Below are 25,415 nucleotides of genomic sequence, written 5' to 3' on the forward strand. Positions count from 1 at the left end.
GGGGTGGAGCTATCAAAGGAGAAGAGTTTTTTTTTTTAATGTTTTTATTTATTTTTGAGAGAGAGACAGAGCGTGAGTGGGAGTGGGGGGAGAGAGAGAGAGAGGGAGACACAGAAGCTGAAACAGGCTCCAGGGTCCGGGCTGTCAGCACAGAGCCCAATGCAGGGCTCAAACTCAGGAGCCATGAGATGACCTGAGCCGAAGTTAGAGGCTTAACCGACTGAGCCATCCAGGCACCCCAAGGGGAAGAGCTTTTGAATGCAATTGAAGTTCCATTGGTATCAGTTTAAAATAGATTGTTATAACTTTAGGATATTATATGCAGTGCCCATGGTAAACACAAAGAAAATATCTACAGAATACACATGAAAGGAAATGGGAAGCGAATCAAAATGTGTCATTGCAAAAACTCAAGTAAATGCAAAGTAAGGCAGTAGTAACAGAAGAAATGAAGGATTAAAAAAGCTATAAGACATATAGAAAACAAATAATAAAATGGCAATAGTAAGTTAATCTCTATTAATCAATTTAAATTAGTAATTATTTGGTCATTAATTTAAATTACCAATTAATTAGTAATTAACTTAAATGTAAATGGATTAAATTCTCCAATCAAAAAACACAGGTTGGTAGAAAAGATTTTTTCTTTTTTTTTAAGTTTGTTTGTTTTTTTTTGTTTGTTTGTTTGTTTGTTTGTTTTTTTGAGAGAGAAAGAGCACCAGCTGGGGAGGGGCAGAGAGAGAGAGAGAGGGAGACACAGAATCCAAAGCAGACTCCAGGCTCTGAGCTGTCAGGACAGAGCCTGATGTGGGGCTTGAACTCACGAACTGTGAAATCACGACCTGAGCTGAAGTCAGATGCTCAATCGACTGAGCCACCCAGGTGCCCTGGTAGAAAAGATTTTAAAAACCAGGATCAAGTATATGCTGTCTATAAAAGACTCACTTTAGAACTAAAGACACATATGGGTTGAAAGTAAAAAGATGAAATAGATGCTTCATGTAAATAATAACCAAAAGAGAACAGGGTTGGCTATATCAAACAAAAATGACTTTATGTCAAAACTTTACAAGAGACAAAGAAGGACATTATATCTCAATAAAAGACTCAATTGACAAGGAATATGTAATATTCTTCATATATTTACATTAGAGGTCCTAAATATATGAAGCAAACATTGACAGAATTAAAAGGAGAAATATACAGCAACATAATAACAGTAGAAGACTTTGATATGTCACTTTCAATAATGGATAGAACAACCAGATAGAAGATCAATAAGGAAACAGAGGATTTGAATATCATTATAGAACAATTTGACCTAACAGACAAATACAGAATAGTCCACTCAACAACAGAAGAATACATTGTTCTCAAGTGAACATGGAACATTCCCCAGCGTACATCATATATTACACAAAACAAGTCTTAATGAATTTTAAAAGATTTAAAATCATACAAAGCATATGTATTGATTGCAATAAAATGAAAGTGTAAGTCAACAGCAGAAGGAAAACTAGAAAATCCACAAATAAGTGGAAATTAAACAATACACTCTTAAACAACAAATGAGTCAAAGAAGAAATCACAAGGGAAATTAGAGAATATCTGGAGTCAAAAGAAAGCAAAAAACACAACATACCAAAGTGTGCAGGATGAAGTGAAAGCAGTGGTAAGGGGGGAATCTATAGTTATAAATGCTTTCATTAAAAAGAAAGATATAAAATCAACAATCTAAATTTATAGCTCAAGAGACTAGAAAAAGAAGAGTAAACTAAATCCCAAGTTAGCAAAAGAAAGGAAATAAAAAGATGAGAGCAGAAATTAACATAATAGAGAATTTCTTTTAAAGAGAAAAATCAACGGAACCAAGAATTGGTTCTTCAGAAAGATCAACAAAATTGACAAACCTTTAGCTGAACTAAGAAAAAAAGGATAGAAAATCACATCACTGAAATCAGAAATGAAAGAGGAATATCACTATCAATTTTACAGAAATAAAAAGGGTTATAAGAGAGTACCATCAAGGATAGCGTGCCAACAAACTGGATAACCTAGATGAAACTGACAAATCCCTAGAAACATACCACCTACTAAGACTGAATCAGGAAGAAACAGAAAATCCGAACAGATCTATAACTAATAAGGAGATTGAATTAGTAATCAAAAACTTCCTAACAAATGAAAGCCCAGGATCACATGGCTTCACTGGTGAATTCCACCAAACATGAACTAGTTCCTAAAACTCCCCAAAACATTAACTAGTTTCTAAAGAATTAACTAGTTCCTCAAACTCCCCAAAAAGTTGAAGAGAAAGGAATATTTCCTAGCTCATTCTATGAGGAGGTCATCATTACCACGATCCCAAAGCCATACAAATATGCTATAAGAAAACCAGACCAACAGCTCTGATGAATACTGATGCAAAAATCCTCAAAGAAATAACAGCAAACAGAATTTGAAAGCACATTAAAATGGTTATACACCATGACCAAGTAGGAATGCAAGGGCAGTTCACCATATGAAAACCAATGTGATATACCACATTAACAGAATTAAGGGAGGGGGGGAACATGTGAGCATTTCAATTGGTGCAGAAAAAAGCACCAGACAATATTCAACACCCAGTCATGATAAAAATGTGTAGCAAACCAGCAACAGAAGGAAACTACCTCAACATATTATAGGCCATTTATGAAACGCCCATAGCTAATATTATACTCAATGGTGAAAGACTGAAAGCTTTTCCTCTAACCACAGAAACAAGACAAGAGTGACTGCTTTTGCCACTTCTATTCAGTACAGTACTAGGAGTCCTAGCCAGATCAATTAGGCAAGAAAAAGAAATAAGATACCTACATCAGAAAGGAAGAAACAAAATGATCTCTTAGCAGATGACATGATCTTATATGTAGAAAATCCTAAAGATTTCACACATGCACACACACACACACACACACACACACACAATTAATAAGCAAACTCAGCCAAGTTTCAGAATGTAAATCAATTTGCAAACACCAGTTGTTTCTATACATTAACAAGAAGCAATCTGAAAAGGAAATAAAGAAAATGACTCTGTAATAACATCAAAAAGAATAAAATACCTAGGAGTGAACTTAACAAAGGAATGAGAGATTTGTACACTTAAAACTATAAAACATTGCTGAAAAAAGTTAAAGACGACTCAATTGGAAATCTCATGCCATGGATTTGGAGACTTAATATTGTTAAGATGTCAATACTACCCAAACAATTTATAGATTCAGTGCAATCCCTCCCAAAATTCCAACAATGTTTTTTGTAAAGGTTGAAAAATCCATCCTACAAATCATATGGAATCTCAAGGGACTGCGAATAGCCAAAACAACCTTGAAAAAGAATAAAGGTGGAGATATCATACTTCCTGATTTTAAAACTTATTACAAAGCTACAGTAATCAAAATAATGTGGGCTGACATAAAGTTAGACATATACATCAATAGAACAGAAAGCCCAGAAATAAACTCTTACATATATGGTCAAATGATTTTTGACAGGGGTGGCAAGACTATTCAATGGAGAAAGGGAAGTCTCTTCAGCAAATGGTGCTGGGAAAGCTGGATATTCACATGCAAAAGAATGACATTAGACCCTCTATATGCAAAAATTAAAAATTAACTCAAAATGGATCATTTAGTAAATGTAAAATCCAAACTATGAAACTCTTAGAAGAAAACATAGGGGAAAACTTCATGACATTGTATTTGGTAATGATTTCTTGCATATGGCAACAAAAGCACAGACAACAGAAGCAAAATAGATAAACTGGACATCAAAATTAAAATAAATTAGACATCAAAATTAAAATTAAATTCTGTCCATCAAAGGACATAATCAACAGAGTGAAAGGCAACCCACATAATGGGAGAAAGTATTTGTAAATCATATATCTGATAAAGGATTAATATCCAGGATATATAAAGAACTCCTACAACTCAACAACAAAAAGCAAAGAACCCAATTAAAAAATGGGCAAAGGGTTCGAAGGAATATTTTTCCAAAGAAGATATACAAAAGGCCATGAAAGGCACATGAAAGAATGCTCAATGTCACTACGCATTAGGGAAATGCAAACCACAATAGGATGCCACCTTGCTAGGATGGTTACTGTCAAAAACTAGAAAAGAACAAGTGTTGGTGTGGATGTGAGAAACTGAAATCCTTGTGAGCTCTTGGAGGACCATAAAATGGTGCCTCTGTGCTATGGAAAAAATACGGTAGTACGTCAAAAAATTAAAAACAGAATTACCATACAATCCCAGTAATTCCATTTCTGGATATATAATCAAAAGAACTGAAAGCAGAGCCTTGAAGAGATCTTTGTACACCCACGCTCATAGCGGCATTATTCATCACAGCCAAAAGGTAGAAGCAACAACAAAAGTGTCCATCAACAGATCAAGAGATAAGTAAAATGTGGTATATACATTCAAAGTAATACCACAAATTCACAGAGACAGAAAGTAGAAGGGTGGTTGCGGGATGGGAGAGTGGGAGATGATTGTTTATTGGGTCCAGAATTTCCGTTAGGAAGATGAAAAAAATTCTGGAGATAAATGGTGATAATGGTTGCATAACCATATGAATGTATTTAATGCCACGAAACTTAAAAATGGTTAAGACAGTAAATTTTATGTGATGTGTATTTCACCACAAATAAAAAACTGAAGTAGAAAAAAAACTTTTTTAAGATACACGCTAAAAGGAGGAGAAAAACGCAAAAGTAAAAGTAACATCTTAGCCCAATGATATAGGTTTAGGGGGCATTTTATCATGACATACAATTGAAAATAATGCCAATTCCTTTCCTCTACAAAGACCAGCTATATTCTAACTTAAGTATTTTTAATGGCCTATATGCGTTTTCCATTCATTACTTATTCTGATAAACATTTATAAACTTTAATACAGTGTGAAAAAATTGAAAAATATTTACTCAAAAATAAAATTTCGGGAGACATTTTTTAAAATAAAAATTTTATTTAAAAAAATTTTTTAATAAAAATTTTGGAAAAAGTCTGAAAAATATTCACTTTTAAAAATAACGACTGGGGCGCCTGGGTGGCTCAGTCTGTTGGGCGGCCGACTTCGGCTCAGGTCATGATCTCGCGGTCTGTGAGTTCGAGCCCCGCGTCTGGCTCTGTGCTGACAGCTCAGAGCCTGGAGCCTGCTTCGGATTCTGTGTCTCTCTCTCTGCCCCTCTCCCGCTCATGCTCTGTCTCTCTTTCTCGGTCAAAAATAAATAAACATTAAAAAAAAAAATTAAAAAAAAAAAAACCGACTAATCTATGAATCTATTACCTCTGATATCGAGTTCTCTGAAGTCCCAGACATGCACACACAAATGTATATGAAAAGTATTTAGTCAAAATAACTGGTTTCAATATTGAAATATTCTACATGTTTCCATTATAATATGTTTATTTATAATTTGATCCTTATATTAGTAAAAATATCATCTGTCAGGGGGATGTCTGGCATGAGAAATGCAGCTAACAAGGCTAATATAAATGAAAATTTGCGAATTACGGAATATAGCTCTAGAGATGACATGGTAGGAATACTGTCCCTCATGATTAGAGTAGGATAAAAGAAAATGTTAAAACTCTCAAAGAATGTCATACATTTAGAAGATCTATATATCAATGTTTGATATTATTTTCAGATCACAGAAATAATTACAATCATCACCCAGAAATTTGAGACTAGTCAATTTGTAAGCAATTTGTTAAAAGCCAGAAACAGATTAATAACCTTTGACTTCCAAACTCCAATAATGTCAATAAACTATCTTTCAAAAAAATGACAGCAGTTACAGTTAAATTTAGAATGCAACATGAAGGTCTTTTTTCCCCCAAAAATGCAGTGAAATTTAGGAAGACAGATTTCTGTGAGAACTTGAGCAACGAATACCATGGACTATGGAGCATGCCTGGTGGTAAAATTTCTGCTTTGAGCTACCCTTCGAAGAAAAGGCAAAGTCTGAGGCGACCTTATTTTAGGAACTGTAATAGATGAAGATGTGTCTTCATCTTGAGATGAAATAGCAATGTTTTCATCTTCCACGGAATCTGAAGCAATGTCATTCTGAGGTGGGATAAAGCTGGTGGCATTTTTACAAAGTGAAGAAAATCCAACATGACAGAGAAACAGGGGAAGTTACTCTTTGAGAGGGATGCTATTGAATCCTAGGTGGAAAATGAAAGATACAGTGACTTTGAGAACCAGGATGAAAGGAAACTTTCCTTGATTGGCCTCTTCCTTCGGTATCAGTAGCAATCTTGCCTTGTTGACAGGAATAGAAAATAGTGGGAAGAGAAAGTAAGGTGGCCGTGCTGTGTTGGTAGATGCTTCCATCAACAGTGTTCTGATGGGTTGAAGAGTTAGCTTTTGCTTCAAAATTCATAGAACACCTAATGTTATATTTGGGAGAACAAGAGCTTATATATTTTTCAGCACTAGTCATAGTTGAGCTTTTAGAAACGGTTTCAACTTCATCTGGATTAAAGATTTTATGACATCTTGATTGAAGATCAAAAAAACTAGTGCTCTCGTAACAGGAAATTATACTAAGTCTAGGGGCAGAGAAAAGTCTTTGGGATCTAAGGCCAAAATGGTTTGAGGAGAATTTTACATCACTGAAGCTGCTTTTTTCTTGAGAATCAAAATTGGCTCTACTTTGTTGACAGTCGGGGAAAATACCGCTTTTCTGAAATTTCACAAATAAAGAATATTTTCTTCCAGAGAAAGATGAGTGAGTAGATGCACTTGATGAAGAAGATAAATTTTTACTTCCTCTGCGTGAACTGACTTTACATACTGCAGATAGACGGGTTCTTTTAGGATCAAGAGATATAGTTCGATGAGTAATGGAAGAGAATCCAAGGTGCCGGTGGTCTGAAGTAACTTGATCTGCAGGATAATTTGGTAGCAAGCTCTGGTCGTCTTTGCAGTGGCTAGAGTGAGAAAAGTGTCAAATGAGGCAAAAAAGTAGGGAGCAGAGGTGAAAACCTGCCAAGGCTCCTGAAGAATAATATCCACTTTATCAATATGGAAACAATGGGGAATGAGAAAATAATGGCGTCTGAATTCATGGTCACCCAGATGTACCCCCACGGAATGCCCTAGTCTAAAAGATTATCTCTACCAACACAATACCTGCCCAATCTACTAAATTGGGGGAAGATAAGTTGAAAGACTCAGGGAAACAGGCAAAAAGAAAGATCAGGGGAAATATACAAGAGGGCTGGAGAACAAAAGTCTCCCCTGAAGGAAAGGGTAGGTCTTCCTGTTTCAAATCATAATATCTGTTTGAGACTCTTGAACTACTATATTTAAAGGAGTTAAGTAGAATAAATTTATGCCCTGTTGACTACTACATTTTAAAATATTAACCATGATGGATGAAGTGGGACCTCTCTAGAGAGAATACTGTAGATAAATATCCACATATTCCAGAGATTCAGTTACTATGGGAAACCAAAGGAAGCGATAAAGCTTGGTTTATGAATGCTTCAGTGTTCTTTAGCACATGAAACATATGTAACAGTGGGTTTTCTTTTTCTTTATAAAGGCTTACCTTAAGCATTTTCCCATGTTGAATTTAATCCAAAGTAAATCTCTCCCTTCCTTTCTAAGCCATCATCCTTAAGCCATAAAATGCCCTGTGTAGGTGGAACAGGTCAGAAGACTGAATGTTTAAGCTCCACGTGGAATTAACATGGCAATAACACAGAATGTGATGACAGCAGACTCTAGAATCTAATGACATCAGGTCAGGATAAAATTGTTCTGTGGCTCGCCTTTCTGAAAAGCTGCAATTCATGTGACTGGGGAATGTATTCTCTAATTCCATCGTGTTCAAGGAGTCAGCCAACAAATCAAGGACGAGAAAACAGTAGGATAAAGGCAGCAATGTATATAATATCTGCACAATCCTTTGCCCAGGACTGTCTCTCTCACTAGCTGCCCTTGGCCTACTAATTCTTTCTACTTTCACACGAACACTCCTAAAGGCTTTACACCCTCCGGTGATATGGAAAAGTGACCATTACAGACTTTGGTCAAAAGATGTATTGAGAAGGAAAACAGAAACATAAATAACAAACATCATTCCCCCCAAAATGCAACAAACCTTATCTACATTGGCAGCAAAGGCTGCCATCTGAAAAGTGTGGGCCACATGCGCAGATTACGGAGATCTGTGTGCGACTGTTTCTGACCCCGGGAAACAGCTTATACTCATTTCAAGACAAGGTTAACACAGTTTTCAGAAAAGAAATACTGTCCTCTCCTTTTCCAAACCAACCTGGAGCATTAGCTGTATAACAGGTGTGTGTGTGAAGTCACAGATGACATAAAAAACTGCCTCAAAAACATTTCTACTCCTCAATATCTTAAATACCCTGTTACTACCTCTTGTTTCTGTTCCCTTCCTCACAGTCTTCTTTGGGAAACCTTTGGACAAAATATTTTTCAAAAGGCCTAGGCCTCTCTAATTTTCATCATACAACTGTCAGTTTGGTAATCTGATTTTACCCTCCATATGAGCTAATACGTTCATTACCATTAATGTTTCATATGTGGTTCTTGGGTCAGAGAGACAGGACTTTCTTTGGCGCACAGCAAATCAAGCAGTATGATCACCGGCATCCACGTGCTGGTTCTCCCAGACCCCAGGTCCCACAGGGGCATTTGCGTCACTGATTTGCGTGACAAAGAAAGGATCGCTCAGTTTAGGGAATCCACCACTTTCACCACAGACAGTGAGCAAATCTGCTAAGAAACACGCAGTTGGCCCTGGAGGGAAACGTGACCTCATTCCTCAGGGTTTCTCACCACAATCCTGAGATTTGGCCTCGATATACAGTGGTCAGGCAGACCTTACACCCTTCCCAAAAATTAGCTCAAGACGGAACACAGACCTCAGTATAAAATGCAAAACTGTGAAACTCCCAGAAGATACCACGGGAGAAAAAAAAACCTAGATAAATTTGGGTGTGGCAATGACTTTTTAGATGGAACACCAAAGGTCTGCTCCCACTTCCTGGATCAGTCTTCAGTCCTTCTTTGGCAGGCTCACCCACTTCTGCCCGTTCCGGTCGGTACTGGTTCCAAAAGGCTCTGTACTCCACCTCTTCGCTCTTCCCATGTGACACATTCTGCCCGAGCAATGTCAGCCGTTCCTAGAGCATCAGCTTCGTACACATTCTGGAGGGATGCCTGGAACAGGAGCATCTTTCCCCGAAGACATGCTTCTCGCAGCCCCTCGGCTGCTTCCTTTCACAGGCCTCAGGCGGGTGAATGCCCAAGCTGGCAGTGACTTCCATCTATTGCCAAGTCCTGCCCAGAGGGTCTAACAACTGGCTCTACGATGCAAGGGAAGACTTGGCCCTTGTTGCTGTTGTTGGCCTTTGGGGCTCCGGCTAAAACTGGAATACAGTGTCTCTCTTTAACATTCTCTTACATTTTTTTTTGTTAATTCTGTTTGACTTGTGAGGCTTTGTTTTATTTCCTAATGGATCTTGAGTGTGAACCCAGTGCCTAGCACAGAGTAGACACTCTCATTGAATGAATAAAAGGAACGCCAAGTTTTACCTTCCTTTGTTGTTTCATTTTTATTTTTTATAAAGTTTATTTATTTTGAGAGAAGGGAAGAGAGAGAGAGAGAGGAAATACAAGTGGGGGAGGGGCAGAGAGAGAGAGAGACGGAGAGAAAGAGAATCCCAAGCAGGCTCTGCACTGTCAGCACAGAGCTGAAGGCAGGGCTCGAACTCACAAACTGTGAGATCACTACCTGAGCCGAAATCAAGAGTCAGACACTTAATGGACTGAGCCGCCTAGGCGCCCCTCATTTTTAAAAGAAATTCACAGGGGCGCCTGGGTGGCTGAGTCGGTTAAGCGTCCGACTTCAGCTCAGGTCATGATCTCACGGCTTGTGGGTTCGAGCCCCACGTTGGGCTCTGTGCTAACAGCTCAGAGCCTGGAGCCTGCTTCGGATTCTGTGTCTCCCTCTCTCTCTGCCCCTCCCCCGCTCATGCTCTGTCTCTCTCTCTCTCTCAAAAATAAACATAAAAAAATTTTTTTAATAAAAAAAAGAATGAAAGAGATTCACAGATGAGAAGACCAAAATACAAATAAACTATGAAAAGATGCTCAATCTTATTAGTGTTCAGGGAAATGCAAACTGAAATAATGATTAGTTACTACAACCATCGGGTTGCCTAAAATTAAAAAGCCTAACTATAAGAATTTGTATGGGAAAATAAGAGTTCTCACAAACTGGCACACTCTAAAGAATAGTTTAGTTATACAGAATAACAATATATTTGGTTTACAATTCAGCATCCAATTCTAAGTATATACTTTCAAATCATTCTACATGTACCTAAGGGAATATGAAGGTGTTCAATAAAGCATTGGTTAAGGGAACAAAAAAATGGTGACCTAAATAAACATCTATCCAGGGAGAGAGAAATTAAGGCATATACCTACGATGAAATGCAACATAGCAACCGAAAAGAATGAGATAAATTTACATACATCAGCATGGAAAAAATCTCAAATAAAAACATTTGATGCAAAAGTGAGTAACAAAATGCTCTATACCATATAATGCCATTTATGTAAATCTTAAGACCCAAACACCATTTATTCATTGTTAACGCAAACATGCACACCTAGGGGAAACATTCAGACTTTCAAAGGAAGAATCTGCACTAACTATAAGACAATAGTTACCTCTGAGAGAAAGGACTGCAAAAAGGATTTCAATTACGTGTAGTTTTTTATTTTCAAAAATCCGATACAAAAACCAATTTTTGTGTGCAAATGTGTACTTCTACAACATGAAAGAATACAGAAGCACCCAGGGCGCCTGGGTGGCTCAGTCGGTTGGGCGTCCGACTTCGGCTCAGGTCATGATCTCACAGTCCATGAGTTCGAGCCCCGCGTTGGGCTCTGTGCTGACAGCTCAGAGCCTGGAGCCTGCTTCCGATTCTGTGTCTCCCTCTCTCTCTGCCCCTCCCCTGCTCATGCTCTGTCTCTCTCTCTCAAAAATGAATAAATGTTAACAAAAAATTAAAAAAAAAAAAAAAAAGAATACAGAAGCACCCCATCATGAGTATCTGAATTTGTCTTTCTCTCAAGGCCTAGAGAAATGGAAGTCCAACCTTAAAACGGACTTAGCAAAAGTAAAAAGTAGTAAGAATAAAAAATGTAAATGAACTAAAAGCAAACATTGTATTTTGACTCATGAAATGAAAATGTAATGAGTTTTCAATAAAATCTCAAAAGTCTGTTTCTGGGGCGCATCACCATCCCCTGTATTTGCAGAAGTACTAGGTATTACGGCTTGTATCATGGCCCGGTGTTCTTTTGGGGGTAGATTTGTGGGGTTTTTCTTTTCAAATAATCAGAATTGTGTCTGTTGAAGCTATCACATGATGGAAAATGCCTAAGACAAGAAAAAAAGAAAGAAGGCCCATAGGGTCACTATACAACCCTGATTTACCTAACAGAATTGTCTCATTTTGAAACACATGTATTCTTTGTAAAGCCCAGTTGAAATGAAGAATTATGAGTTTAATATGGGATATTACTTTAATCCAAACTGTTAAAAGATGGAACTGTTGTAAGAGAGGTTTCTAAAGCTTTACATAACACTGTGATTTAAATAACCTTTTAGGAGCGCGCGGGTGTCCTGTTTCGGCTCAGGTCATGATCTCCCGGTCCGTGAGTTCAAGCCCCACGTCGGGCTCTGTGCTGACAGCTCGGAGCCTGGAGCCTGCTTCGGATTCTGTGTCTGCCTCTCTCTCTGCCCCTCCCCTGCTCGTGCTCTGCCTCTCAAAAATAAATAACCATTACAAACAAATCAAGAGCTTTTTAAACTCATGGTTCAACAGAGCAATATAGATAATGGTTGACCGAGAAAAGAACACTGAGCAGCCTGAAAAAGATGAGCTAAAAAGGTTTCAGAAATAAGGCAGGACTTCAGTTTACGCTGAAAAACACCAACATGAACTTGCGACCTGAAAAATATTGACAATGACTTTTCTTCACCCTGACCCGAAATGGGCCCAAACAAGCTCCGGTATCATCCTGCCTACAAACAGTGCGTGTCTTTACACCCAGATGCTGCTTTCTAGTGCTACTTGTCACTGAAAGGAACCGATGCTGCCAAGGCAGTGACTGACTCCAAGCCTTGGAGCAGGGACAGAAACAAAATCAGCGAGACATAATATTACCGAGAAGCACAGATGCTTTCCAAGATGTTCGTGCTGGTGCTAAGAAGGAAAAAGAAGAACCCTGACGGGCCCTCCGACGGCCCCGTTATGAGAATTTGAGCCTCAGGCATGATCGGATCTACAACAAAGTAGATGAAATCAGCTAAATCCAAAAAAGGCATAAATCCCTAAGTCTGTGATGATGCTGTGAACTAAGACATCATGCAGAAAACGCTAATAATATTTGCAGAAAACACGTTCTACTGACCTACCCACTCAAGTTGTTGACGCCCCCGAAGCATACAATTAGGTTTTTTTCCTTTCCTTGTGTAAAACAGTGTCAGCAAATTGTGACCGGCATCTCTTTCACTAAAAGAAGTCAAAATCTCTGGGAACCTTTAGCAAAAGATAAACTTTACATATGGAACATGCAATTGTCATTTGATGTTTTAATTTTGCTGTCAAGGACACACCCCAACTTAAATGTGGTGATGGGACTAGGGCAGAATCTGACCATGACCAGTCATTTCTGTCCCATGCAAGGTTTATAAGGACAGGCAATCTAAACTTTACACAAGTATACTTTATAGGACTTTGTTTTTATTTTATCTTATTTTAAAAAATGTTTAATGTTTATTTATTTTTGAGAGACAGACAGACAACATGAGTGAGGAAGGGGCACGGAGAGAGGTAGACACAGAACATGAAGCAAGCTCCAGGCTCTGAGCTGTCAGCACAGAGCCCGACACGGGGCTCGAACTCACAAACTGTGAGATCATGACCTGAGCCGAAGTCGGACGCTCAACCAACTTAGTCACCCAGGCGTTTTTAAAAAGTACTTTATTCACTTAAAACGTTTGACTCTAGAAAGATGTGTTAAAAATCTTTATCTTATTCCTCTCTCTCAAAAAAAAAAATCCAAATTAAGTGTTTGGTTGTTTTCTTTATTTTATTGAAGCACTGCTAAATAGGAATGAGTTTTCCTCTACTTTATCAAGAGCCATTCACTGTAATCTAGTCCTGGTCCTTATCTCTATTCTAGTGCTCTGTTGCTAACAAAGGCACCCAAGCTCAATCTTGACATCAGTCTTAAAGTTTTTCTTATCAGCTGTCTGTGACTGTTATTCAGAAATTTCACAAATCCTTTTGAACTCACATAAACAATTTATGCCTACACTGCTACTTGAAGTTACTCAAGTCCCACAATGACCTTCTTTTCATTTGTTCCAAACTTATCTCAAACTTTATCAAAGGTTGCCTCTCTTTCTAGAATTTTAGAATTTCTTGAACAAGACTGCGCTCTACCACGGTCTTTTTAGATTAAGAGCCACTCGGCCTCTTGATCTCCACTCCTTCACCAGGACTGCCATCCCCCCTCCCAGTCTAGCGGATCTTCTCTGGCTGGTCCTTAGTTCCATTATATCCTTCCTGAGATGTGATTGCCAAAGGGACTCCTCAGGAGGAAATGCTACAGAGTATGTAGATAAAGGTTGGATAACCGCTGCTGCTCTTCAAAAACTCTCATCGATGTCTAATGTTGTAGTGGGATTTCTGTCTTCATGAGACTACTGAGCTGCTATTCTCTATACCCTTAACGATTAACTGATGTCTTTTGGAAGTTACAGTTCTGGATGATTTAGAACTATTTTCGGTTCCTTTTAAACACTCCATTGCCAATTTTCAAAATCAGTCCACGATTTGTTGCTGCTCAGGAACACAAGTGTCTAAGGCCTTCTTGTTATCTGGATCTATCATGTATCTTCCAGTATCTGAAAGATATTTTCATGTAGTTATGTGTCCGGTTTATGTATAAAAATGCTAAGTAATTCCAGTCCTGGCATGATGTCAAAGACCTGATCAACCATTTACATTTCTTTATCTATGAAATCACACTTTTATCCCTCCTGGTTGTCCCTTCTCGCCAGATCCCTTCTCTCAATTCCATGGTGATTTAGCAGAATACTCACTCGTTCAAGAAATATTTATTGGCATCTACTCTGCTATGTACAAGAATAAGGTGTTAAGAACATGGCAAAGGAAACAGAGTGTCCCTGCCCTAAAGAATTTCCAGCGATTACTTATTTATCTGCCTATTTTACTCCCTCACAAACACTAGTTAGGCACGATTTCTTTACCCATAAATCATTTGTTTTTCTTCTAAAAGAATATTATTTATGTTCTTGGCTTTAGAACTCAAAGGATGACCACTGAGGACAGCGAAAATGACAATGAATCACGCTAACACTTTCAAATCTTTCTAGGTCTGCACTACCCAATTCGGTAAGCCACTAGTCCTGTGGCTATTTACATTTAAATTAATTACAATGAAACAGGATTAAAAATTCAGTTTCTCAGTTGCACTAGCTACATATCAGGTGCTTAACAGATATATGTGGCTAGTGGCTACCATAACGGCAATATCGATTTAGACCATTTCCATCATCACAGAAAGTTCTTATATAAGGGGTCATACCATGGCCACATACAAAAACAGGTTACACATTTTACAAATAATTACTGGCTTTTTCATTACTCACATGATGTCACCTCGTCCTAGTAAGTTACTTACATTCCTCTCGTCAAAGGAGTCTAAACTATCTTAAATACAGACCACGATTGAGTGTAGTTTTAAGTATGATGTAAGCCAAAATACTCATTCCTTTTTATATCTTATTGATAGCAGGATATATAACTGGACGTGCATAATGAAAGTACCTAAATAATAGCAATAATGAAATCATCAATTCAACATGGGAAACATCGTCAAGAAACTTACCCTCCTTCACTTTCTGCTTCCTCTGAACTATTACCTGTTGTGGGACTTTGAACGGTGGCAAGCCTTCTTTTTCTAGCTCTGTGTTGAGGACTTATCCTATGAACAGTTATTTTCCCTCCAAGTTCACCTTGTATACATTCCTCCAGCTTTGGAACGATTTCTTTAAGGACTCTGATTTCCTCTTTGAGTTCTTCCATATTTGTCAGTAATTCATTTAACTTCTCCAGTATCTGAAGCTGCCTTCCTTGAAAGATTGCGACTGTTCCACGGCCATTATACGTTTCATCTTGAAAAGTCATCGCATCAAACTTACTACCCAGAGAAAGAAATTTGGGTAAATTCAGTGCTGTCCTTGATTTACGAGCCTTGTGGTACCATAAGAGAAGCAAGCTGATTCCAGTAGTTCCCGCCATGATGCCAAATATCAGTTCTTTATTTGTGGAATGAGGCATTTCTTGGGTTTTGTTTCTAAAATTGAAAGCATAAAGGTAAATGAATGCTGTTTCTGTCTTTGCCCAAGACAAAAATATGAAGGCTTTCTCAATCAACAAAAGCCAAGTCTACATGATAAACAACACACACACATACACACACACACACAATAAATCATAAATGGGAATATGTTTACCTCTAAACTGTAGTGGCCCAATAGAAATATTTGCTTTAAGGATATCACTGAAGTGCAGTCTAAAGTAGCAATTCTAATTCAGAATCTGTATTCTACATGACTGATTTGAAACGTACTGTATCATGTATTTTTAAAGAGTATGATAATGATAAAAGAAAAGCATCATTATACATTTCTGAAAAAAAAAATGACTTAACAATTCAAACTGTGCTTAACTGTGTTTGAACCCCTTATAAAACAAGTGTGCTGATTTCTGGGTCTTATCTGTAAGGAAGTCCAAGGAGCTTTTTCTTAGCACCCAGTTCACATGTATACTTAGAATAATAAACAACATTTTAAAAGCCCAAGGATTTAGAATATAAAACATAGAAAGCTCTGGCAAGTTTGTAACGCACCTCATCTCTGTTTTATTCAACATGGAGAGCAAAAATGCTAACATGTACAGGCGTTATCTCTGGTCTTCTTTTTACCCGGAATTCCTCTGCTCCTTACATGTCTATTTCTGTCTGAAGTCTTAATGTTGTTATTTTCTTTAAATTTCCTATTTTTTAAAGTAACAAGAATGTCATTTCTTAGAGTCTTTTCTCCATCTGAACTTTCACTGTTTGCATGTAAGGCTCAAGCCTTAGCTTGCCTAATTCCACATAAACTCAGCTACTTTGACTAAATGCATCATAATATTTCTTTGGTGTACCCCATCTTCCCTAGTTTTATTGCTCATCTCTGGTTTTAAAATCAGAAGACCATTAAAGGCAAAAAAATATAAAGCTCCCTTTTCTTCCCAGACTTTAAAATGGCAGTAAATATATTAGTACTGTGATAAACTTCTGTGATTAGAGCAAAATACACTGAGGCTTTTTATGGACTTTGAAGTTCTCAAAATTATTTTCCCATCAATTTCCACTATTGTGTAAACAGGTAAACATCTATATTAAATGTTGGTAGCAACTTGGGGAAAATGTTACAAATAATGGTAAACTGTCCATTACAGGTATTTAAATTCACGAAATTTTTGGTTTGTTTTTCTTGACACTTTCTCCAGGAGATTAATCACTTTGATTCCCAAGAAAGAGGAAACAAATGAAGTTAAGTCCTATGATCTCCCAGGTTATTATTAATTGGAGGCAACTTCTGGACTATGGCACAGAAGGGGAAATCCAAACAAAGGCTGGTAGTTTACTGAGTTGAACAGAGATCAGAGTTCAGAGAAACCGAAGCACCTAGAATTTGTGTCACACAGTCCTGAAGATGAAGGGGAGTATGTAGACAAAGAGCTCTAGAAATATGCATAGGGGTCTCTTAAGTCTTTAAATGAATACCAGTCTGCATATGCACAGAGTGAAACCCCATCAGACTAGTCAAAAGAACAATTTCCAGAAAGCATATATTTTATATATAAAATATATGCCTAAGATAAGAAACAAACAAAAACAAAAACAAGCACAGCCTATGGGCAATATCAAGTAGTCTAACACACATATAAAGTTACAGGGAGGAAAAAGGGGCATAAAAAAATATTTGAAGGAAAAATAGCCAAAAATTTTCTAAATTAAACAAAATCTATAAACCCAGAGATCCACAAAGGTAAACATAATCCAAGCAGAATTAAGTAAGCAAAAGTAAACCCAGGCACAATGTTATTAAAACACTGAGACCAGTGATAAAGAAGAAATCTTAGAAGTAGTCAGTGGGAGGGGTGCCTGGGTGGCTCAGTTGGTTAAGCGTCTGACTTCTACTTAGGTCATGATCTCACAACTCAAGAGTTCAAGCCCCGCATGGGGCTCTGTGCTGACAGCTCAGAGCCTGGAGTCTGCTTCAGATTTTGGGCCTCCCTGTCTCTCTGTCCCTCCCTCACTTGCACTCTGTTTCTCTCTCTCTCAAAAATAAATAAACATTTAAAAAATTTTTTACAAAAGTACTCAGTGGGGAAAAAAATGACATATTGTGTACAGGGAAAAAGGGATAAGATTACAGCAGATATTGTCTCAGAGACATAGCCTTAGAAACTATTCAAGCAAAAAAACCAATGAAGTGACATCTTGAAAGTACTGAAAGAAATGGTCAACTTACATTTTCATATCCAGTGAAATATTTTCCAAAAACGAGGGTAAAACAAAGACTGTTTTGGGCAAAAGTTGAGAGAATCCATGCCATGAGACAAGCACTGCAAGAAATCCTAACAAAGTTTCTTCAGGCAGGAGGAAAATGATAACAGACAGAAACTTGATCTATACAAGAGATGTAATTCACCAGCAGTGAATTACACCAGCAGTGGCAAATACGTGGGTAAATACAAAAGTCATTTTTCTCACTTTAAGATTTCTTTATAAGGGTGCCTGGGTGGCTCAGTCAGTTAAGCATTCGTGGGTTCAAGTGACACATCAGGTTCTCTGTTGTCAGTGCACAGCCCGCCTGAATCCTCTGCTTCCCCCTCTCTGCCCCTCCCCCGTGTGTGCGCATGCTCTCTCTTTCTCTCTTTCTCTCTCAAAAATAAATAAAAACACTAGAAGGTAAAAAAATATATATATATTTCTTTATAAAATATTGGCTTATTACAGCAAAAATAATAGTAAACTATTACATAGAAGTAAAAAATTAGGACAACTGTAGCCCAAAGTATGGGAAGGGACAAGTAGGATATACTGTTGCAAGGGTCTTGGATTATAATGCAGTGTCATAATAATAAGTTAAAAGATGTACATTTGTAAATCCAAGGGCAAACAGTAAACAAACAAACAATAACAGTAAAAAAAAAAACAAAAAACCTCTACAAAGGTATAAATAGTAAGTCAAGAGTGGAGATAAACATGCAATACTAAAGATATTCAATTAGTCCAAAAGAAGCCAGGGAAGGGGGGAAAAAAACAAATGGGCAAACAGAAAGCCAGGAAAGAGAGAAGAAATCATGTCATGACTCTACAGGAAAAATGGTGCCAAAAAAAGATGGAGAAATAACAGTATTTCTGTTTGGGAATGGACGAAATCCAATTTTTTTCTAAAAGGAAGATAAAATGATGAAGTAGAAGAAAGATCAGAGAATCACAGCAGCAGTGAACTTGAGAAGGCAGAGGGTTGGAGGGACTGCAGTGCCCAAGTACAAACATTGACCTTTGATGGAAACACAAACCATTCATTCATAGTAATGAAAGAAAAGGCAGATTATGTGAACAGATTGAAGGTGGGTGGATGTGACAGTGGGAGCTTATGAAAGTCCTTTGTGGTGGCTTCATTGTTCTAAGTGAAATAGGAAACAAAATAAACAGCCGAGAGTGAAAACAGGGGAAGGCACACTGGAAACATATGAATTCCTATGGTCTATATCCCATGATCTCACATACTTAAGCAATGTATTGTTTTGAGGTTTTTTTAATTTCTTTTTTTATTTTTTTAACGTTTATCTTTGAGAGAGAGAGAGAGAGAGAGACAGAGCATGAGAGGGGTAGGGGCAGAGAGAGAGGGAGACACAATCTGAAGCAGGCTCCAGGCTCCGAGCTGTCAGCACAGAGCCCGACCTGAGGCTCAAACTCACAAGCTGTGAGATGGTGACCTGAGCTGAAGTCGGATGCTCAACGGACTGAGCCACCGGGGTGGCCCAAGGCATTGTTTCTTAGACTCTAAATGACCAACTAAATGTGGTGTTTCAAATGATGCCCTATGGGAGAGCGAATAAGAATATTTCCAAGAAGTCTGCCTAAAAGAATGTCTCTTTAGATTCCTAAATAATACATTAGGTGATACACATGAACACACGGAGTATCCTATCTGGATGTTCTATTTCATTACAGGTCTAAGTGTAAAAGAGAAGGAGTAATGATTTTAAAAAAATTTTCTATGGGGCACCTGGAAGGCTCAGTTGGTTGAGCATCCGACTTCGGCTCAGGTCACGATCTTGCTTTTGTAGGTTCAAGCCCCGCATCGGGTTCTGTGCTCACGGCTCAGAGCCTGGAGCCTGCTTTGGATTCTGTGTCTCCCTCTCTCTCTGCCCCTCCCCTGCTCACACTCTGTCCCTCTGTGTCTCTTAAAAAAATAAAACGTTAAAAAAATTTTAAATAATAACTTTCCAGAAATTACCTCAGATGTTGGTGAATATTATACCCAAGGGAATTAAGAATCCCTTCTCTTAAAGCCAAGGATTCCAGTAGAAAGCCCGTATGCTTAACCTGGCCTGCCTGACCTCAGCGTAGTTTGCCTAGAATTGATTTTTTTAAGCAAAAAGCATTTTTACCTAGTTGGTAGAAACTGAACAGTAAGTCTAACCATTTGCCCACACCTACCCCATCCAGGAGACATGCCAGCAATAGATTGGGATCAATTGTAACTTCAGCTGAAGTTGTAGGTAATTATTATTAGCCGTACTCTTTTATTTCCACAAAATAATGTATCACCAAACTAAATTATTTTGAAAGACTATTGCAAAAAGGCAACAGATACAAGAAAAGGCCCTACATGCTCATGGCTTCCATTTGCATCGTTCTCTAATGACCATGTGTAGAGCTTGGACATCTTGGCTTTTTGTCAATAAAAAGATTAATGCAGAATGTTCATATGCTGATCTTGAAGTCTATTAAAAGAAATCTTCCTATTCCGATTGTTTCTTGGCTCATTCCTGCCCGGCCTTCCTTGACTTTTACGTGAAAAAACGTAGCCTACTTTGAAAATTTTTTTCATTTAATAAGTAAATAAACGGAAGTCAAAATCTACCCAGGAAGGCGATCTTTTCCCTGAGATTGTACCAGTTTAAGGAGATGGCAAAGAGTATCAATTTTGTTTGAGCTTTTCTTTAGGGATTACACCAATTCCAAATTACCTCTTTGAGGCAGGTCCTACTATTACCTCTATTTTGCAGATGAGCAAACTGAGGCATACAGCTGTCAAGTCATTTACCTGGGGCCCATCCAACTAGGACAGGAAAACTGTCACCCGGGGAATTCCTGGATGTACTGGGGCATGAGGAAGATTCCGAAAGCATCAGTAAGGACATGAAGGAGAATGCTGGCTGGGCAGAGATGTTCAGAGTGGAAATATGACTTCAGAACTATTAAAATCAACTGGGGGGAGGGGAAACTAGAATCAATGGAGCAGGTATTGCTTTTAAATAACCACAATTAGAGCCTAACAGCGCACGATATGTTGGAGTTTTTTATCAGCATAAAATAAATGTGCTTCCAAGCCACGAATTTGAAAAATGCCACACGTTAAAAACAGTAACTAGCAAAGTAATAAATCAGAATACTTGCTTGCCTGCAGTATAATTTCAAAGGTTATGTTATTTACGCAACTTTTATGTTTAATTATCAAATTAGCACACACTCACACTTTAGTATAAAAACACATTGAAAAAAATCTATTGACTAGATAATCAAATGCTTATCATTATTCCTGTTACGAATTTCGATTTGTAAGGTGCTAGTAATAATGGTGGAAAATGATAGGCATTATTTTAATAAAAATTATTGGCATCTAAAATTAATGGGCAATACATAATTATCTGCAGATGAGAACCAAGAATCTTACTGAAGTAATAAATCATCAAAATGTTAACACTGAAGAAATTTTAGACATGTAAAATTTTTAGATATGTAAATTATGCTTTACCCAGTTACTTAGAATGTTTTCAGCAATATCCAGCACATATCTTCGTTTAACTCATCAGCGGAATCTCAGGGGGAAGTACATAAAATATGTTAATTCTGGTACATGAGATGTATGAAAAATTTTGCAAGGATACAGGAACATCATGGGTTACACGCAGGCCTGAGGTTTATTTCCCAAGGGATTGTCTCCGAGACCTTGACTTGGCAATCAGATTCCCCACAGCGACCTGGATAACCTGATACTTTCTAAATGAATTCTAATACTCCTATTTTATCTAGGTTTTCACTGTTTTTCCTGTAATTTCTTTTAAATTTAGGGGTCGCTGACGTTTGGCTTATTTGCAAATGTTTGTGGCACTGAAAATCTGGCCTTCTTTTCGTGTAAAACAAAGAATCGGAGTCTCAGCAAAACACAACACAACACAAATGTTTGCCAGAGGCTGAAAGGTCAGACCCAGGGGCGAAGGCTAAAGGCGACCCAGAGTCTCCGGCTGAAACTCCCCGGGTCTGCAGGGACCCGCCGGGGCCGCGGCAGCACACCGCCAGCTTTCCACGCACCCACGACGGGCGGCCTGCGTGGAAACACCGGCGAGCTCCAGGGCTGAAGCTTCCAAACGCCGGCTCGGCGGGGCCGCGCCGGGGAGGAAGCCGCCCCAAGCCTAGTCTGACGCACCGCGGCGCCGGCCAGCGGGAGGACGCCTCGCAGGGAACCGGTGGCGCGGAGCACTCGCGCAGTACCCGGAAGTGCCGCGGCCGACGCCGGAAGTGCCGCCTCAGCCCTCCGCACCCCGGCCGCGTCCGGCCCCCGCCCGCCGAGCCGCCCGCTGCCCACCTCGGCACGCACCTGAGTTCGCCGCACGGGCCTCTCCGCCGTCGGAGAACCGGGGCCGGGGACCTGCGGCCGAGCGGACGGGAGCGGAGAGGAGCGGCGGGCGAACAGCAGTCCAGAGCCCGCGGGTCCCCTAGTCCGGCCCCGCGGCCGCCGCGTCCTGACCCAGATAGCGGAGGCGCCGGGGGAGGAGCCCGCGGCCGCTAGCCCTACGGCTCCCGCCTCTTCCCGCGTGGGGTTTGACTTAGCCGGGCGGGCGCCGAGAGCACCTTTCCCAGAAGGAGAGTGCGCTCCCCGGGCGCCTTGGCCCGCACCGCACATTGTTGCCGGGATGTCGCCTCCCCTCCAGGCCCGTCTCCCCCGGGGCCACCTGCCCTGGCTCCGGGCCACCCGTGCCTGGCTCAGCGCGTTCCATCCCATCTCTGCAGCTCCCCGAACCCGCTGGCCCCCGCTGGCCCCCTTCCGGCGCCGCCCCCTTCCCCATACCCTTCTTAGTTCCCCCTTCGGGGCACAACCTTGAACTTTGATCTGCAATACAGGGTAGCTCAGACGTCTTACACTACTTAGTAATCGTGTCCGCAACCACGTTTTCCTGACTTTAGCTCACGTTCCATTTTAATGGAGAAAATCCCCATCCTCTTCGTACCCCCACCATCCTGAGTTGCCTTTATGTGAAAACCAGTGTCTTCTCAGATGCCTAACATTCGAGATTTTACCCAGTTTCACGTTCTGTGGTTTGTATAATGAAAACAAACTGCCAAATAAAAACTACACGTTCAAAGAGCCGCGGTGGAGGATAACTGAAGCTCCAAGTTTCCCAAGTCAGACCTGGAAACTGGAGGCAGAGCCAACAGCCACAGCAAAAATACTGGTGATCACGTGTTACACTTCCTGCTTCCTTCATCATACGAATTATCTTATTCCATTTTCCCAGCAATGCAGTGAGATAAACAACATTGCAGGCGAGGTAACCAAGGCTTGGAGAGGTGAAGACACTTGGCCCCGGCCACACAGTCACTTTTAGAGGCAATAATCAGGGGCCCTTGGGTGGCTCAGTCCGTTAAGTGCCCGACTTCAGCTCCGGTCGTGGTCTCATGGTTCCAGAGTTGGAGCCCTGCATCAGGCTCTGTGCTGTCAGCATGGAGCCTGCTTGGATTCTGTCTCTTTCCCTCTCTCTGCCCCTTGCCTTCTCTCTCTCTCTCTCTCTCTCTCTCTCTCTCTCTGTCTCTCTGTCTCTAAATAAATAAATAAACTTTAGCAGCAATAATCAAACCTAGCTTTGTCTGAGAGCCTTTCCTCTTGACCACACCCTGTGAGCCCAGCCTGGACTGCAGGCCTCCATGCCTGATGGACCACTTGACCAAGGAGGCTCAACAAAACAGCTTTCCTAAGCACGTTACAGCATTTCTTACGTGATACTGTCCTGTCAGAATCTCCCACCCCAGTTATTTGGGATTCAACCCTCACTGCCTCTTACAAGAGGGACTGAATCTCCAGATCAGAGGACTTTATCCTATGGGGAGCTTCTCTCTAGGGGTTTACCATTATCTCTAAGCCACAGGATGCATACAGAATTATGGTGGGTCTATAGTGTTCAGGTTAGGCTAGGAATAGACTTGGGGAAAAGAGGAAAAATAATGCTGTGTCTAATGCAAGCAAGGTGTTTTGGGGGCATTTTTCCTTTTGGGGGACCCCTGACACAAGAAACACAAGAAAGTTATTCCCCCCAAGTGATGAGATTCCTATGACTAAATTGGACCTTCCAAGGGAAAAATGTTTTTTTTTGAAAAAGGCATAAGAATAATTTTATTAACTGTTTCCACAAGCCTAAGTAATTAGTGTAATAAACTACGTATTCATCACTTAAATACAATAAAATAGTTGACCCAATATTCCTGTGCTGAATAAATCTTAACAGGTATTTTAGAAAAGTATGTATGAAAGAAAAATTAGCAACAATATTTATGTAATACTAGTTAGCAATTCAATGTTGAAACAATTTATTAAATATGGTTACCTCATTGAAATATGGAGTTCATTTTAAAAACTTTCTTTCTGGCTAAAAAAATTAAGTTTTTGTTCAGTGAAGAAAGTCATCTGCAGAAAGGCATATACTTTGCCTGATTGATACTAACCTTGTTCGACGATGATCAGTTTTTCCGGCACACTTGAAGAGAGGAATGAAATTTCTTCAGAAATTGCAGAAGGCTTTTTAAGTCACATTCTTACACTGAATTTTTTTTTTTTTTTTTTTTTTTTTTTTTTTTTTTTGTCGGCCTGTTCAAAGTTCAAAGCACAGCCTTGGATCCACTTGAAAATGGAACTCAACGTATTCAGAGTACAGAGTAATTTTGCCCCTCCCCTCTGCCTTTTTTCTTCATCTTGAGAGAAAATGTTCAGGGACATTTTCTGATTTATATGTCAGCTTCACAGGGCAAGGTCAGTTTCTTTGTGGCAGATTCAAAACAAAGTCAAATGTTCATCAGTTAGGCAAAACACTGTTGCAATACATGTATGTACAAAGTAGTTAAAATAACTGGATAGTTTTAATTATACATAAGGAGAACAAAAGATTTCATTTTGAACCTGGGTGATAGGCAAATTTTGCAGGAGGTTCTGCTGGGGAAAATTTAGGTTAGCAGTTTCCCAGACCTACTCTCCTCAGACTATACAAACAGAAGTCATTTTCTCCTTAGACGCAGATCTCTTTCAAAAAATTATTCAGTAGACACAGCCTCTTGGTATGCAAATAAATCTGTAGGAAGAATTCATTCTATGCCACAAGAGAGACTCATTAATTAACCAACCATTGTTAAAACTTTTTCCATTTTATAAAGATTGTAGTCCCATCATTATAATTAAGACGAGTAGACTCTCATTCAGAAAAGTGAATCTAAAAACAGATGAAGATTGGAATTCATTCCCGTAATGATTTTAGAAGAAAACTTGCTTCATAAAGCAGGTGACTAACCTATAGGCATTATGATCCAAAATAATTGTGGTTTGTTTGGAACTTAGAACATATCTTACAAAAAATCATGCCATAATTGTGCTTTGTTTTCTAAGTAACCCCATAAAATCCTTTGTAATCTACACAATAACATACTATATGGTTTCAGTTGAATTCTCACTCAGAACTGCTGATGTCAGGCTATCACCAATCTGTAGCTATGGCCTTCACTGTTTCCACTTAGGAAAAAAAAAGAAAAAAGGGACTTGTCCCGGCCAGCTGCAGCAGCTAATAACTGTCCGATGAAAAGAGAGACCCCATATTGTAACTATTGCATCTGCTTACCTGCTAATTAAAAAAAAAAAAAAATTC

At 39.3% G+C, this 25,415-nt stretch overlaps 1 protein-coding gene across 7 annotated transcripts in view; it reads right to left on the reverse strand.

Annotated features, from left to right (window-relative positions):
• Nucleotides 1–24,782, reverse strand: part of RMDN2 (regulator of microtubule dynamics 2) — a 77,337-nt gene extending 52,555 nt beyond the window's left edge. Inside the window, exons 1-2 of one of the 7 annotated variants that reach the window (XM_049652283.1) lie at nucleotides 22,109–22,218; nucleotides 15,043–15,510 (exon numbers count right to left, since the gene is read on the reverse strand). In XM_049652283.1, coding sequence (XP_049508240.1) covers nucleotides 15,043–15,494 — 452 coding nt within the window. In that variant the 5' untranslated portion in view covers nucleotides 15,495–15,510; nucleotides 22,109–22,218. Of the gene's footprint in view, nucleotides 1–5,955; nucleotides 6,999–7,621; nucleotides 8,099–8,176; nucleotides 8,429–15,042; nucleotides 15,511–22,108; nucleotides 22,226–24,228 lie in introns of those variants that run through there. The other 6 variants (XM_049652280.1, XM_049652279.1, XM_049652286.1 and 3 more) reach the window with 6 other exon arrangements.
• Between the last annotated feature and the right edge of the window lie 633 nt (nucleotides 24,783–25,415).

The sequence above is a fragment of the Panthera uncia genome (genome assembly GCF_023721935.1).
Source record: "Panthera uncia isolate 11264 chromosome A3 unlocalized genomic scaffold, Puncia_PCG_1.0 HiC_scaffold_12, whole genome shotgun sequence".
Taxonomy (NCBI): Eukaryota; Metazoa; Chordata; class Mammalia; order Carnivora; family Felidae; genus Panthera; species Panthera uncia.